Source organism: Vigna umbellata, chromosome 3 (genome assembly GCF_029865625.1).
Source record: "Vigna umbellata cultivar VRB3 chromosome 3, Vumbellata_1.0, whole genome shotgun sequence".
NCBI classification, from domain to species: domain Eukaryota; kingdom Viridiplantae; phylum Streptophyta; class Magnoliopsida; order Fabales; family Fabaceae; genus Vigna; species Vigna umbellata.
Window position 1 is genome coordinate 18,789,330 of NC_142167.1, and position 17,059 is coordinate 18,806,388.

Sequence of the window (17,059 nt, forward strand, 5' to 3'; positions counted from 1 at the left end):
TTAAGTGAGGACGTAATTGACGCATTTTTTAAAGGATTGACTAATTTGACATTTTCGAGCGAAACTGGGGACAAAATAAGATATTAAGCCTATAATATAATATGAGATCCCTTTAATACATTTATAATAAACTTTGATCTTAGTTAAAAGTCCAGATTTTCTTCTTATCTAATCTTATAAATCTTATTCAGTAACTTCTTTCAAATTCAATCTCCACGCATTTGAGTTATTTCAAATAACTTGAATGTTGGCATATTTAATCATAGAACTCAAAATCCACAGAAAGAAGACTGTCTGAAAGATATTTGTGAATTGCATGTGGGTGCGTTAATATGTTAATGTTGAGAATGTGGTCCAGCTGTACATATGTACTGTCATAAATCTTGGTTTGTGTTTTCTTTGTTTCTCTGGTAAGAGAACAAAAGAGAAAAACAACAAATGCAATTTTGCAGAACAATAAAGTGAGGTCGATGCTGTATTACATTTTCGATTCTTCCAAATGCCAACAATGCACAACAACAAACTCAAATTTAATTAATTAAATTTTCCTAACAAATTAAAATAATTGAATGATTATAGCAATAATAATGCTTTCTCCTTAAATAATCATGGAGATCATGTTTATCAAAGTCGTTACTTATTGTGACTTCATTATCTTAATAAGCCTTTTAAGGAAGTGAAGTCCATCTAACCCAATCTAATGGGGAAGCTTTTTTCTTGCACTATCCATTTATACACTTCCAAATGCTTTTAAAATCCTAAAATTATATTTTACAATTTTTTTTACTTGAAATAACCTTTTTCTCTAATTTTCTCTCTGAAATTCAAAAAAACCCTATTTCTTATTTTTTTTAACAGAGATTTTGAAATTCGTTAATTTTTTTCTTAAAATTTCAACAAATTTTAGAATTTGTTAAAGTTTTCAATATATTTTGAAATTTGCTAAAGGTATTTTTTGAAATTCATTAAAAAGATAAATTTAAAAATTTGTTTAAACCATTAATAGATCTCGAAATTTGTTAAAGTTTGTGTGAGAAGCAGAGTGGACCGATCGGTTTTTGACAGTAGTACTTAAGGAAAAATTTCAAATCTGGTGTCACTTTCTGCATGCAATCTCTTCCCTAACTTTCTGAAAACTCATTTTTTCCTCCTTCTCTCTAACTTCTCTCTAAAATATCATACTTTCCTCCACTGATTTCACGTTTTTCTTCATCTGATCATTCATTAGAGGGTGTTTGAGGTTTGCTAGTGGCAAGGGTTCTCTTTTCAAACGATCAAGTGGTGGTTTGAGCTGGTAGGTCTTTCTACTTTTAAGAAAATATAAGTTTCGGGCACATGCAAACCAAGTTCTGTTTGCATGTGTTTATATCTTCTTCTTCTTCTAAGGTTCTGATCACCTTTTTGGTTTGTGGTTGGTCTATTTTTCCCAAATCAGTGACTCTTAGGTTCTGAGATTTTTGGCGGTGAGCAAGATCTTCTTTGAGAGTGTTTCTTTCTGTTACGAGGTAAGGGAAACTATTTAATTTAATTGTTTGAGTGATGATTTTGTGTTTGTGTGAAATCGAATGGTTTGAGGATTTGGTTATGTTGTATGAAATGTTGTGTTTATGAGTTTGGTGATCTTGTATAAGTCTGTAGAAGTTATGCAGAATTATGCAGAAAAGCTATTTAATTTAATTGTTTGAGTGATGATTCTGTGTTTGTGTGAAATCGAATGGTTTGAGGATTTGGTTATGTTGTATGAAATGTTGTGTTTATGAGTTTGGTGATCTTGTATAAGTCTGTAGAAGTTATGCAGAATTATGCAGAAAAGCTGAGTGTCCAGTCTTGACTGCTCGGTCATGATCATTCAATAATTCATCAATGGAGTTGGATTTTAGTCTTACCAGTGCATGACCGTTCGATTTTTAGGTGAGTGATTGGTATTCTAAGTGTTTATGATTAAGTATTAATGATCAATTGTATCGGATTGGGTATTCTGGTCAGCAATAGTTCTTATATTAGTATTATATCTCCTCCTTATACTAGGCTTAAATACATTGATTATACTGAGATAGTAGTTCCTGTGCATAGTCTGATCATATTGTCGTAACGTTCGGTTTCATTAAAAAGTGTTAGGTTTGATGAATAATTTGTAGGATTAATCCTAAATATTCGGATTGAATTATAATTGTTCATTTTAGGTTATACTGTCCGGTTTCGTAGTAGTATTTTAGTTAGTTCTAGTAATCAACTAATTCTCATCCTCGCTTAGTATGAAATACCGTTCGGTCTCGTGTTGAGAATAGTTGAATATCTTTCGGTCCTGATTTGTGAATAGTTAAATATCGTTCGGTCTTACATCAAGGGTCTAGTTAAATTATAAGTGTTCAGTCTAAGCTATAGTGTTTGGTTTTGTAATAGTTAGTGAGTTTCCGTTCGGTCGTAATCAAGGGTGGTGTTGTTATCGTTCGGTCTCCTTCTATGAATGATTATTTTATATTTAAATAACATTTTCAAAAGTGTGACTCTGATTATTTGAGATAATTAAATGGATCTAAGGTATATGTTTCATGTAAATGTGAAAGAGAATTCCAAGGAGGAATGTCTCAGTGAAATGAGTATTGATGTGGTAAAGTATGAATATGGATAGTGAAATTCACGGAGTTCATCCTGATATTCTGATGATTACCAATTCTCAAGTAGAGATGGGTAATTCATTGTGTGAGAATGGCAGGAGGTCCTAGCCCATAGGTTCTTGGGTGAGTTATAACGGACTAACCTCGGGTGGCAGCTGATGGTTTTCCAGTTACTACATCACCCGAGTGCATGAACGGCCTCAAGCTACGTATTCATACAATTCGGATGGTCAAGTCAAGTGTTCGATTTATGCATGAAATATAATGTTCAGTTTGTATATGCTTATTGGTGTTGGTTTTTATATGTTGTAGTGTTTGATACTGTATTGTTTGTACTTATATGAATTGTATGTATGAATACCAATTAAATTGTAGTAGTTTACCCTTATTTTCTGTTTTGTCCATGTTACCGTTCGGTTTTCTCTTGCAATGATCATCCTTTTTGGATGTGAGCAGAAGGGGAAGAGTTCACTCTAGAACAGGAGTTGGACGGTGAGACTCCTACTGTTTAGGTCATGATCGATCAGTCATATTATTGTAGATAGTTTTGGTGAACCGTTCGGTCACTATTTTGTTTTGTAAATATAACCGTTCGGTTATATGAGTATATTTTGGTAGTAGTATAGGAAGCTTATGTAAAGTTTTAAATTTTATGATTATTTTGTAATAATTGTAAGTTTAACTTTATTATTTCAGCAACAGTTCTATTATATTGTTAAACAATGACACCTGTATATAGTTTTATGCTATATTTTTGGGATGTTACAAACATGGTGTAGGGAAAAATACCCTACTCACGAGAAATGAATTAAACGACTAAATAGTCACTTAAAAATTTTTATGTGTCATTATACGAATAATTTTCAATATATATATATATATATATATATATATATATATATATATATATTATTTATAATATTAACAAGTTATTTGACTCTAAAAAAATTTATCTATTATTTATTTTATTATTTGTTACATTCTTTTAAAATATATTCCAAAATATTCTAGAATTTGTAGATATTTATAAATATATAAATATTTAAAATATATATTTTATAAATTTTTAAAATAAAATATAAGTTTTTCAAAAAGAATATATAAATAATATAAATTAAATTAATGATAAATTAAAATTTATTTTTAATTAAATTGAATCTGATAAAATATAAATTCAATTTTAATTAAATTAAATTCAATAAAACACATTAATTTTTGTTTTTTTAAATAATAAATACTGCAGTATAAATTATATAATATTTACACCCAATTTATTTATAAATAATTATTAAAATACCAATACTTACATATAATAATTATAGTAAATACCAATCATTCAGAATCTATGTATAAGAGACGCAATTATTATATAAAGGGTAGTAAAATGGGGTAGCCGGCCCGTTTAACAGGGGCTGCCAGTAGCTTTCACAGATACGCTTTAGAAAAGAAGTTTAAATATTTAATTTATATATTAATTTAAACAATGAAGACATGATATGTTGATATTTCATTTAAATTTATGTAAATATTATTTTTAATTCTAAAATATTAAATATATAAAAAAAGTAAAATTAATAAGCATGTATTTTAACTTTTAAGATCAACAACTATTTTTAAAAAATAAATATACAGTAAACTTTTAAATTAAAATTTTTAATATAATTTCTTTTTTTCTTTTTGAAAAAAACGTAGTTGACATGCTAACGACTGAAATAATTAATCTACTCGATTGAGTAAAACTCATTTTTTTTTCTAGTTTAGTGAGGATGACTTAAAAAATCGTTAAAATCATTTTAATATAATAAAATTTTCTCTAGCTTTTTCAAATTATTTCATTCATCTTTTTCTCTTAATAGAAAGGTGATTTCAAATTCAGCCTCTACATGTTATTAGAATTGGAGTAAGTTCTTTTTCTCCTATCACTCTTTATGGTTCTACTGCATGTTTTCGATGGAAATCTGCTGAAAATATTCTTATTGGTCTGTCTAGTTTCTTATCATTACACTAAATTATTAGGTAATGTTGGAGATTCTGATAGTTGCTATTTCGGATAGAGTTCTTGTGACTTAAATTTAGGAAAGCTAAAAGAAAACTCTCAGAAATTTAAGGACTGAAAGTATTTTAGCATAAAATTATTTAAAATAAAAAGATCATATTTTTGTGTCATCTAAAAAATCGAAGTGTGAGAGTGTGTAGGACCAATGATAGCTGGAGTGTACAGGACCATGTACGAGTGGCTATTCACACTGAAGGAGTCACATTTCAAAAAGAAACAGGTAATAATATTTGCTTCTATTTTTCTATCAGAGAATCTCAATATCTTATCCGCTTTGTCTTTGCTTACCTACTTCAAAATATCATTTTCTATATTTAAAGATATCCATACATATTCATGATTTTTTTTTTTAAATATTCCAAATATAAAAATATATAAATATATGTTTAGATGATAAGGTTTCTCTTTAGTTGTATTCGTAGATTTTATCAGGAAACTGTGTAGAAATAGATATTTTTTCATTAAAAAATTATATTTTCAAATATACAATTTTTTTTGTGTATTTATTTATTTTTGAAATATAAAAATTCACTCATTTATAATCTATATTAAATAAAATGTAAATGCGTGTTATATTTTTCATTTACCTTATTTTCATTCTAACGTGTGATGTCTGTTCGGGACAGTGTTGATGCATGTGTGGGAAATTTATTTGATTGAGTTGGTTGCCATGTGAGTACCTCAGGAGGGTCGCGTCCACATGGTACCTCAACAGTACAATGCACGTGTTTAACGCGCAATGTGTAACCATAGGTTTTTTGTTTCTTCTTCACCTATTTTTGTTTTTTACATCGTTCAATAAAAATATCTATAAGATTAATTACGTTTCAAGCAACTAAAATTTTGCATTAAAACGTAAAAAAATTAAAGCAACCTTTTTAAAATTTAAAAGCAATTATTACATTTTTTTTAACTCGATGTAAATAATATTTCATAATACAGAACATTAATGGGTGGGTGGACTTAGGTTTTTTTTTTTAGAGATTAGTGATTATTTATTTGAGAATTATTTGCGCAATTATTGAATATAGATAGGATATGAATGGAGTGGAGGAGAAAAGATAGCGTTTATGGGACCCAGTTGATCAGATTTGTAGTGCACTAATTTAGTTTTGAAGAGACAACAGAATGAATAAAGACAGTAATTATTTAAAAAGATGACAAACAAAGTGATGAGGACAGAAGAGTCAATCCATTCCCCTTGTGTTTCATGTTTGGAACCAATCCACCACATCTCAATAATTCCTTTTCTACATAATTACCAATTATTTTCTTCCACCGTTCATAATTATATTGAATAAACTGATTTTAAAATAATTATTCATGATGTCACACTATTTTATTATTATGACAATTTTATCACTTTTAAAATAATTAAATATGATGATGTGACACTATTTTATATATAACGCATGCTTATTAAATTTATAGTTTGTTCTTATTATTATTTCGTATTTTACCAATTATGTTTTAGACAGTGATGTTCGTTAGATTGAATTATTCAATCAGACTCAATCAAAATCTATTAAGTTAGAATTAACTCACTTATATATATATATATATATATATATATATATATATATATATATATATATATATATATATATATATATATATAAATTGAGTAATGAGTTTAACACGAGTTAATAGAGAGTTATTTTAAGATTCACTTAAATTTTGTCGTGGATTTATCAAATTTTGAATTAGCTTTAAATATATAAAAGTAGTCAATGACAAAAAGATATAATTTTTCTTATTTTCAATGTTAAATATCAATAAAAGTTATAATTTTATAAATAAAAATGAAATAATTATAATAAAAAATAAACATATAAAATGTATGAATAATAAATAAGTTACAAATAATAAATAATTTGTTTAAATTAAAATAAATTAAAGATATTTTAATAATTTAAAATATGATGTATATTAGGATAGAACATGGATATAGATAGAAAAAAAATATACATACATATTCAATTCTAAATATAATTTATTTTAGTATACATACTTAATCCAATGTTTTTTTTTTCAAAATCGACACGAATTTAGATAATGTTTACGATTGAACATCCATTTTAAAAAAATTGCATGCTTCAATGTTATCTTTTTTTACGTTGGATAAGTTGTTTTTCAAATTATATTGAGGTACTTTATGATAATAAAATCATTTTATGTTCAATCAATAAAGTAATTAATAATGAATGTGTAATAAAAAGTTGAAACAATCATACTTTTGATTTACATTTATAGTTTTTTTTGTATAGATTTTTGATCAGGATAAACCTAATTACAATCCAATCCCTTTAAATTTAATTATTGACCTATTGAAACTAATGAAATGTTTAATTGATTTTGATTATAACTCATTGATTCCGGGTCCGACGAGTTTTTATCAGAAGAGTTGCAAAGACAATTTGATTAGGAAAGGAATGACTAAGAAACAAAATGTGTGGAATTAAAGAAGAATCAGTATCACAATTGTTCTTCGTTTGGTTGGTGACTAGTGAAATTTGGAACAAGTGTGACATTTGGTCTGAGATAAATTCAGTTCACCATAACTGTGCTAAGGAACACTTTTCACAATTTCATCTTATAGTTTGAATGTGTATCTGGGTGGTGATTATAAGGAATGTAATAAAAATAACTGTATATTTAGTTACTATAAAATTGATGCAGAGGAAGTGTTTACCCTAACATAAGTAATGGTTTAGGCATGAATCACATCTAATTATCCAAAAGCAACGTTTTCATATTCTGATTGGTGTTTTAGCCCAATCATGTGCCTTCAAACAATACACTTTTAAGTTGTTTGAGTTTTATGGGGTAAACTATCATAACAACTCATTTTTCATGTCATTTCTTTGATAGGTTCGGCCTTCACTTCCACTGCGTCTTCCAATACTTCTTCCAGTAGCTCTTCTCCTTCTGCTCACATCCACACGGATGATCATTGCAACAAGACAACGACAGGACGTACAACACAGACAAAAATGATAAACAAGGTAAGCTTATATAATTTAATTTCTTCCATAACAATAGGCAACATTCATAAATAAACCAACGACACTTAAATCATCATTCATACATTTAAGGCATGCAAAAACGACCACTTGACTCTGACTGTCCGGACTGTATGAATCCTGTGTAGCTACGACGTTCGTGCACCCGGGTGATGTAGTAACTGGGATACCCTCAACAGTTGTCACTCGAGGTTGATCCGTTCCGTCCAAGTTAACCTTATGGACTAGGACCTCCTGCCATTCCCACACATGACTTACTCCTCTCTACATGAGAACGAATAATCATGGAATATCAGGATGAACGCCCGCTAAGCTTTGCCCACATTCATACTTTACCAATCAATAACCACTTCCTGAGATATTCCTCACTGGAATACTTGTTCATAATCACGCTATTTCATTTACATCACATGTCAAACTCCATTAAAATCAATCATTAACACATTCGACTGAAATACGATCACACTCTCTCATTATCTCATAAATTCGACTAGAATAACACTTCAGAAACTAACGTGACTGAGCGTTACTTATTAACTTAAATAAACAGACCACTAAGAGTTCAAAACGGACGTCACGAAGCCTAGGCCGAGTACTAAGACTCTAGGCCAAATACCTTTTAAAGACCAACATTGTTTGACGCACGATAATAATACTGATGAGAAACTATGAGTAAGGAACGCTATAGAGTTTGAATGAAGACTCTTATTCTAAACACGGTAATAATATATATTATAGAAAACAAAACCCAACGCTTGGTTTAAGACCGAGCCCTGTAGAAACCGAATACTATTGAATGAGCGCTGGTCCAAGACCAAATGCTTATCATGAACGAGCGCTACCGAGACTGAACGCTTGGTCCAAGACCGATCGCTAATAAACTCACATAAAAAAATGACTATATAAATCTATACAATTAAACCACCACTTATTCTGAATGAAAAGAACAATAACGTCTACGACCTTGAGTAGTATATAACACGTTAACTAAACTATTCAGGAAGTCTAAAGGAAAACTACACTTAGGCTGAACACTCATATATGCATTCTAATATTATAACACGCTCGTTATTACCGTAATTCCTTGTATAAGAGAACCTAATATAGATGGACGCTCGACCAGATTACCCCATTTACTCAGAATACTACAGTTGACGATCAATCCCTATCTCAACTCAATTCACCACATGCATCATTCATCCATCCACATGTCCAAACAACCTATACACTCATATCTCATACTCATCAAAAATCAAACAATGTATCATGCAAACATATCAACGTTCAAACAAGAATTTAATCAAATTATATAAGCTTCCCTTACCTCGACACGCAACCGAATGCTCAACTATGCAGAATTTGAGCTCCCTACTACCAAAGACTTAACGTTCGACGACCACGTTTTAGGAATACTGAACCACATAGAAAACCAGAAACGCTCAGAATAAAACTACCCACTCAGGCGACCAGAACTAGAGGGTTGCATGCGAGTCTAAACGAACGTGCTTAAAGAGAAAGAACTCACCAGCTCATAATCACAAACCGATCGGTTTAACTGGAAGCTCTTGACACTGGGAGTGTTCCAGCGGTGCAGAGAAGTGACATGTTATTTGAAATTTGGCCTTAAATACTGCCGCCACCCAAAACGAACGACCACTCTCCTGCGGCCACTTGTTTTCCACTAACTGAGACGCTCACTCTCTCCTTGGCACATGGATCCCACTACTTGGGTTTTTGACTGTGTTTTAATGGGTCTACCAAGTAATACCATTTCTATTACAAAATACTACAATTTAATCAAAATAAAGATATGATTAATTATGTATAGTCAATTCAATTTAATAGAATTGTAAAAGAAATGATCGTAATTCTCTTTCTCTATTTGGTTTTATTGAAATTGACCTGTCAATGTAAACATAAAAGAAGAAAACATAAATAATTTACATACACAAAAAAAATTGATTAACTAACTTGATAAGTGCATCAATTAACATCATATCGAATACCACTGCTAGCCTCATCACGTGGGATTTTCTATTTTAAACAACTTTCTTTTCCATAGTAATTAAAAAATGTTTTGTCGTTTAAAGAGTCCCACATCGCTTAAACAAGACAACTAAAATAATATGATTTAATATATCCTAACCTCATGTAAAATAAAGTTTAGTTTTAGTTGATATAAGAGTTTTATCATGTCGAAGTATATAGATTTCAAAAGTAAAGATAAATACTAATTAGTGATTCAATAACGGCCGATGTGAGACTTTATTTGTACCCAACAGATAACATGTTAAGAAATAAATTTTAAACCTAATTCAATTTCATAGAACTAATTTATAAGATGAATTTATTCAATTAAGACGATATCGCAGTTTGAAATCATAATTATTTTTTATTTCTTTTTATCTATAAACTTATGTATACCTATTATTAATTCTTATGTGATATAGTTATTACATTAGTGAATTGGATATTTCACATGAAAATAAACTAAAAACAATATCACCTTTTGACACAGTTTTGTAAAAATAAAATAATTTTAATTCATTTTTTAATATAATATTAAAGTTTAATTTGATATAATAGATGATTAAAATTCGTCGGTAATGCATTTGTATATCGAAATTTTCAAAGATTTAGATAACAAATAAACTTAAAAAAGAATTAAATCATAATTCTAAATAACTAAAAAAAGTATTTTTTTATATTCGGGTTGATAAAATCGGGTTCTTAATAACTCAGCACAAAATAAGAAGACATTCAAAATCATGACTGAGTTTCCTAATAAATAGTCATGTGCACAAATGAAAATTCAAATATTAGAAAACAAACCTCACTAACAAAACAAAGCCAACAACAATGCACAGATGAATCTCCAAACCACCATCGTTTTGTTGTCAAAGAACAAATCTTAATTTGCAAGAGCTTTTTTTTCTGGTGTTTTTTGTCCAATATGGGGAATGAGGAGGAACTCTGGATTTGATATAAAAAAAAATTTAGGTCAAACTTTTTATTGTTCGACGTATAATAAATAATTTACATTGAATTTTGTAGTGTCCGATGTAAATGATTTATTTTACATTGGACAATAAAAAATCTAACACAAATTATTTTTACTTATTTACAAAAATATATACCACAATAGTTGACTCGTTTTTAGACAAAAATAAGCAATATCTGCATGTATCAATGTATCCGGTATAAAATCGTTCACAAGTAATTTCATGAACAAACATATATATGTCTCGACATAAAAAATATATTTGATATTTTACATTAATTAAATAAAGTTAATTTATAAATTTTAAATAATATTATCTTATAAATCAATTTTATAATTATAAATTAGATTTAAAGTAATTGTCTTTTGTATAAATATAATTTTAAAGTATTTATGCATAAATATTTGTAGTCATGATAGAAGAATATTTAAATAAAGAAAATCTAAAAAATTATTTAAATAAACAATCTAAATAATTTAAAAGTATTTATGCATAAATATTTGTAGTCATGATAAACCACGTGTGTAAAATATGAAATGAGATTTTGAATAAAAGAAAGGTTTTTTTGATGGAAAATGTTATTTGGACAACAAAAGTTTGACACAATTTTGACAACGGCGACGTGGCAGCTGTGCATTGGCTCAGTGAATTGAAAACAAACCAGAAAAAACCCAAAATACCCCTCACCCCGGTTCACTGAGCCAATGCACAGCTGCCACGTCGCCGTTGTCAAAATTGTGTCAAACTTTTGTTGTCCAAATAACATTTTCCTTTTTTGATAGCCTTTCATTTCCCTCCTTTGTTTATTTATAGGACAATCTCTCTCACTCAGCTCATGCTGTAAACTAAGAAGAAGGTGTGACACACAGAGAAGCAGAGAAAATGCAGATGCAACAAATTCATGCATCAAATTCAAGCCCAAGCTATCTCATCCCTCACACGCCAAGCGTCCGTGGCATACCTCATCCTTCTTTTCAGCTGTGGTCAAGGCCATCATCTTTCCCAACCCAATGGAAGCTAAAAAGGGTGAGCCATGGTTGCAGAAATGATGTCACCAAAATCAAAGCTGTGGCTGTAAACAAAACTGAAACAGCTGTCAAAGTTAAAGCCATCGTAAGTGTTCAGCCAACGATCGGTGGGATTTTCTCATCATTGGCCATAGACGCCGATGATCTAACGGATTTGCTCGGAAAATCACTTCTCGTGGAACTTGTTAGCGCTGAGCTTGATCCCAGTACGTATGCCACAATCATCACTTTCTTTACTCAACTTTTGCTTTTTATCATCTTAAAAGGACTAAGAATATAAGAAACCATTCAGAATTTTATATTTAAGTTAATCGTAAGATAAGTTTAATTAATAATTTAAAAAATTAATTATGAAAAAACTCTTTCAACTTCATATGTATTTGGATGGGTAATCCAACCAAACTAAAGGACAATGGAAACTTCAGATTTTTTTAGCTAAAACCCAAAGAACGAGGGACCACTTTAATTGGTAAGTGTTTATATTAATATTTGCAAAAATCTAAAATTTAAATGCTTGTATGTTGAAGATAAAATGTTTTTGTGAAATATTTGAAAAATTGAACCAGGACGAAGATAAATAACATATTTTAAGAAAAATGATTTTATGTGAGGTAGATTCATTTTACACTCATCATCACATTTATTTATTTTTTAAACCACTACCCATTAGTTAAACCATTGTAATTAATGTTTTAGTTAAAATGGTTAAATTCATGTACACGTAAGTTGTAATATATTCGAACATTTCATAATCACTAATTTTTTCATAAAGTCTTTATTATTAATTTTATAATAACATGAAAAACCAACGTAGACTAAATTTGATTGATTAAACAAATTGAAATAATTAATTAAATAATTCAAATTTTTAACCGGATTATTGTATCAATAGTATCACATGATAGCACTATATAAGAATTCTTAGATTTAATACCAAGAAAAGTAAATGAACATGATAAAGAAGCAAGATACTGTAATTTTTTATTTTTTTTAAGACTACAATACTTTAATTAAATCAGATTAATATGTTAAACTGGTAGTTAAATTTGAAGTAACTAATGTGAAGTTGGTATATTATTTATAGCTATCACCACTCATTTTGTGACTATACTTATCTATCTAAAGAACTCTACTCAGTCCTTTTGTCTGACTTGAGATAAACAGTTCGTGATTAGATTTCACTTTGAGCTGTTGCTTAATTGAATTAGCCAAAGAGAAGGAAGGTGATTAACGTTATTATTACTTGTGGTGTTGAATTTTGTTTTGGCAAAAAAGAGACTAAATTAGAGAAGAAAACCATCAAAGATTTTGCCCACAGGACGTTTCGATCAACGAAAGAAGTTAGGTATTTGGCTGAGTTTGAAGTGCCAGAAGACTTCGGAGAGGTTGGCGCTATTTTGGTGGAGAACGAACATCGCAGGGAAATGTTCGTCAAAGAAATTGTCCTCGATGGCTTCGAATTGGGTCCCATTAGATTTACCTGCGAGTCATGGCTTCATCCCAAGCATGAAAACCCTGTCAAAAGAGTTTTTTTCCCCGACAAGGTTTCATCAAAACCTCTTACCTATTTCACTGTTTTTATCCATACGTTAAATATGAAGATACATATGAATATAAAACAGTAACATTGTGAGGTTGAAACAGTCATATTTGCCATCAGAAACTCCAGAAGGAGTGAAGAGGTTAAGAGAAGAAGAACTACAACATTTGCGAGGGAATGGACAAGGTCAACGCAAGAAGTTTGACAGAATATACGATTACGATGTTTACAACGACCTCGGAGATCCAGATCGCGACCCTGATCTCGCCAGACCGGTTCTTGGTGGCCCAGAACATCCATATCCAAGGCGTTGCAGAACAGGAAGACCTCGCTCCTTAAAAGGTACATAAATCACTCATTGATATCTTACTATTATTAGAAAACATATCAGATTTTTTATTCTCATTTTTTACTCTCTCATTATTAAAATTTGTGTTATAATAAAAAAAAACTATGATACGTTTAACAATTTTTTTTATAATGGATTATGCGTCGTTATCATGTACACGGTTATAAAAAAACTGTAAATTTATTTCTAAAAAAACATTTTTCAATAAAAAAAATCAGTATTATCATTTCATTATCGTTTAAAAAGTGTTGATGGTCGAAAGAATTTAATGAGATTGTCTTATGACGGAATTCTCAACCATATGCACCTTAGCTTTTTCTCTGTCCCACATTTCCAGTCATTTTACAACTGTTCAGAGAAAAAATATGTTGTAGAAATTGTATTCCAATAAATAAATATATTAAATAATTTTGTATATTAATCATAAAGTTAATACAATGTTTTTATGCTAAAAATTTTAGTAAAATTCGTTTTCTATTTCGTATAATACAGAAAATGATTAAATATTAAAAAATAAAACGAAATTACATTTAAATTTGCATAGTTTAAGTGTAGTGGTGGTTGAACAGATCCGTTGTCGGAGGAAAGAAGTAGTACCGTGTACGTGCCTAGAGACGAATGCTTCTCCGAAGTAAAGCAATTAACGTTTAACACAAAGACGCTAGCTTCGGGATTGCAAGCGTTGGTACCGGCGCTGACGGCACTCATCACTGACAAGGAACAACCTTTTCACGTGTTCTCGGACATAGATTCTCTTTTCGACGAAGGAGTTAGCTTGCCTCCTGGAGAAGTCAAAATCAGCACTCTCTTGCCCAGAATCGTCAGTTTTATTAAGGAAAAAGGAGAGGACATTCTCCGTTTCGAGCCTCCCGCAACAATGGACAGTAAGATCCATTTCCATTTCCATCTTTATTCAGGTTACTACTTACTAATTAATCGTCATTCAACTGCCAGAGGATAGATTCTTTTGGTTGAGGGACGAAGAATTTGGAAGACAGACTCTAGCGGGTCTTAACCCTTGTTGTATCAAGTTGGTCACGGTACGTAGATTTCTTCCCTTCTCCAGTACTAAGTTTTTAATCAGAGTTTTATACCAACTAAATTTCTTTGTCATGTAGGAATGGCCATTGAAAAGCAAACTTGACCCTGAAATTTATGGCCCTGCGGAATCGGCCATCACAACTGAACTAGTTGAGCAGGAAATAAAAGGATATCTTCCAGTCGAAGAGGTATGTTTTGATGCAAGAATGAATAACACACATGCGTGAACATAACTACATGTCAGTGTGTAAATGTGAAAATGTGCAAAATTAATGCAGGCCATAAAACAGAAGAAACTGTTCATCCTGGACTACCACGACTTGCTATTGCCATTAGTGGAGGAAGTGAGAAAAATAGATGGCACGACGCTATATGGATCAAGGGCATTGTTCTTCCTGACAGGCAGCGGCACTTTGAGACCACTGGCCATTGAGCTAACTCGGCCACCAATGGATGGAAAACCTCAGTGGAAGAAAGTCTTCAAACCCACCTGGCACTCAACCGGTGTATGGCTTTGGAGGCTCGCCAAAATCCATGTCCTAGCTCACGACACTGGTTACCACCAACTCATCAGTCACTGGTAAAAACATCATTTTTAGTCATTACGTACTGACTCATGTTGAAGCTGAAAATACTAGTTTCTGTAAGTATAAATAGTGATCCATGTAGGTTTTGGCTTTTATCTGCAGGCTAAGAACTCATTGTGCAACAGAGCCATACATTATAGCAGCAAACAGGCAACTGAGTGAAATGCATCCGATCTACAGATTACTGCGTCCGCATTTCCGTTACACGATGGAGATCAACGCGCTTGCTCGAGAGGCTTTGATAAACTCCGACGGAATAATAGAGAGATGTTTTACTCCGATGAAACACTCCATTCTGCTAAGCTCAATCGTCTATGACCAAGAATGGCAATTTGATCTCCAATCCCTTCCCAAGGACCTCATTCACAGGGGCTTGGCCGTCGAGGACCCCACCGCCCCTCACGGCCTCAAACTCACCATCCAAGACTACCCTTACGCCAACGACGGCCTCGACCTCTGGGCGGCCTTCAAAACCTGGTTCACCGAATACATCGACCACTACTACGCCGACTCCAACGCTATTCAATCAGACACAGAACTCCAAGCCTGGTGGGAAGAGGTCAGAACCGTTGGACACGGCGACAAAAAGGATGAACCGTGGTGGCCGGTGCTGAAAACCAAAGAGGACCTCGTTGAGATTGTGACGACCATTGCGTGGACAACTTCGGGCCACCATGCTGCTGTGAACTTCGGACAATTCTCCTTCGCCGGCTATTTCCCCAACAGGCCAACCATTGCGCGTACCAACATGCCCACCGAGGACCCTTCAGATCCGGAGTGGGAGCTGTTCTTGAAGAAACCAGAGGTGACTATGTTGAAGTGTTTTCCGTCGCAGTTTCAGGCCACCACGGTGATGACGGTGTTGGACATTCTGTCGAATCACTCGCCGGACGAGGAGTATATCGGGGCCGCAGTGGAGCCGGCGTGGGAGCAGGAGCCACGTGTGAAGGCGGCGTTTGAGAAGTTCAAAGGGAGATTGATCGAGCTTGAAGGGGAGATTGATAGCAGGAATGCTGATGAGATGATGAGGAACCGGAACGGCGCCGGGGTTGTGCCCTACGAACTTCTGAAGCCGACGTCGGAGGCCGGAGTTACCGGAAAGGGTGTTCCTTACAGCATCTCCATTTGATGTTAATCCTCTCAGTAATTTAGTTACGTGACTTTAATATCAATTATTATAATTGAATCTAAGAGAAAATAAAATGTAGTTAAGTTGATTGAATAAATTCTATAATTTCCCTATATCCATCAATCGAAAATTATTATAATTGAATATAAAGAATATAAAATATAGATAATATAATTAATTGTTAATATGCCTTCGATAAACTCAAATTATTACCAGATTTTTACTATTATCAGTAAATTTTGTTCAACAAAAATTAAGGATTTTTTATAGTATTTTACTAATTTTTGACAGTATATTTAATTAAAAACATAAACAATACAATTAAAATATTAAAAACGAAAATATATTAAGCCTTAAACTTCTAGAAAAAGTATTAGAAATATATATATATATATATATATATATATATATATATATATATATATATTATTGCATAAATAGTAAAATTAATCAATTAATTTCATCTCTTAAGTATTTTCTATTTTTTATTTGTTGTCTAATGTGTTTTGTAATTTCTATTTTCAATATATTGCGTGCTTATAATTAATTAATTAATTAATACTGTTAATATTTTTATTAAAATTTTCAAATAATTTCTATGATCTAAAATTAGTATTATTGTTATAAACGTTTTTAATGATTTGAAATCTTTTTCATTGTTATTGTCAATAGTAGTAGTTACACAA

The 17,059-nt window shown here is 31.3% G+C and overlaps 1 protein-coding gene across 1 annotated transcript; it reads left to right on the forward strand.

The window, feature by feature from the left end:
• Positions 1-11,535: 11,535 nt before the first annotated feature.
• Positions 11,536-16,486, forward strand: LOC124848825 (linoleate 13S-lipoxygenase 2-1, chloroplastic-like). Its single transcript, XM_047326634.2, has 8 exons — positions 11,536-11,933; positions 13,003-13,271; positions 13,372-13,609; positions 14,186-14,500; positions 14,571-14,656; positions 14,735-14,845; positions 14,936-15,237; positions 15,347-16,486. The coding sequence occupies exons 1-8, from the start codon at positions 11,582-11,584 to the stop codon at positions 16,371-16,373; spliced, it is 2,700 nt and encodes an 899-aa protein (XP_047182590.1). The 5' UTR covers positions 11,536-11,581; the 3' UTR covers positions 16,374-16,486.
• Positions 16,487-17,059: the final 573 nt, after the last annotated feature.

Bases quoted from the DNA above. Each gene is read 5' to 3' on its own strand.
- LOC124848825 (XM_047326634.2), top strand. From the start codon at position 11,582: ATGCAGATGCAACAAATTCATGCATCAAATTCAAGCCCAAGCTATCTC. The intron at 11,934-13,002 runs GTACGTATGCCA...TTGGCAAAAAAG, and splicing joins TAGCGCTGAGCTTGATCCCA to AGACTAAATTAGAGAAGAAA. The intron at 14,657-14,734 runs GTACGTAGATTT...TTTGTCATGTAG, and splicing joins GTTGTATCAAGTTGGTCACG to GAATGGCCATTGAAAAGCAA.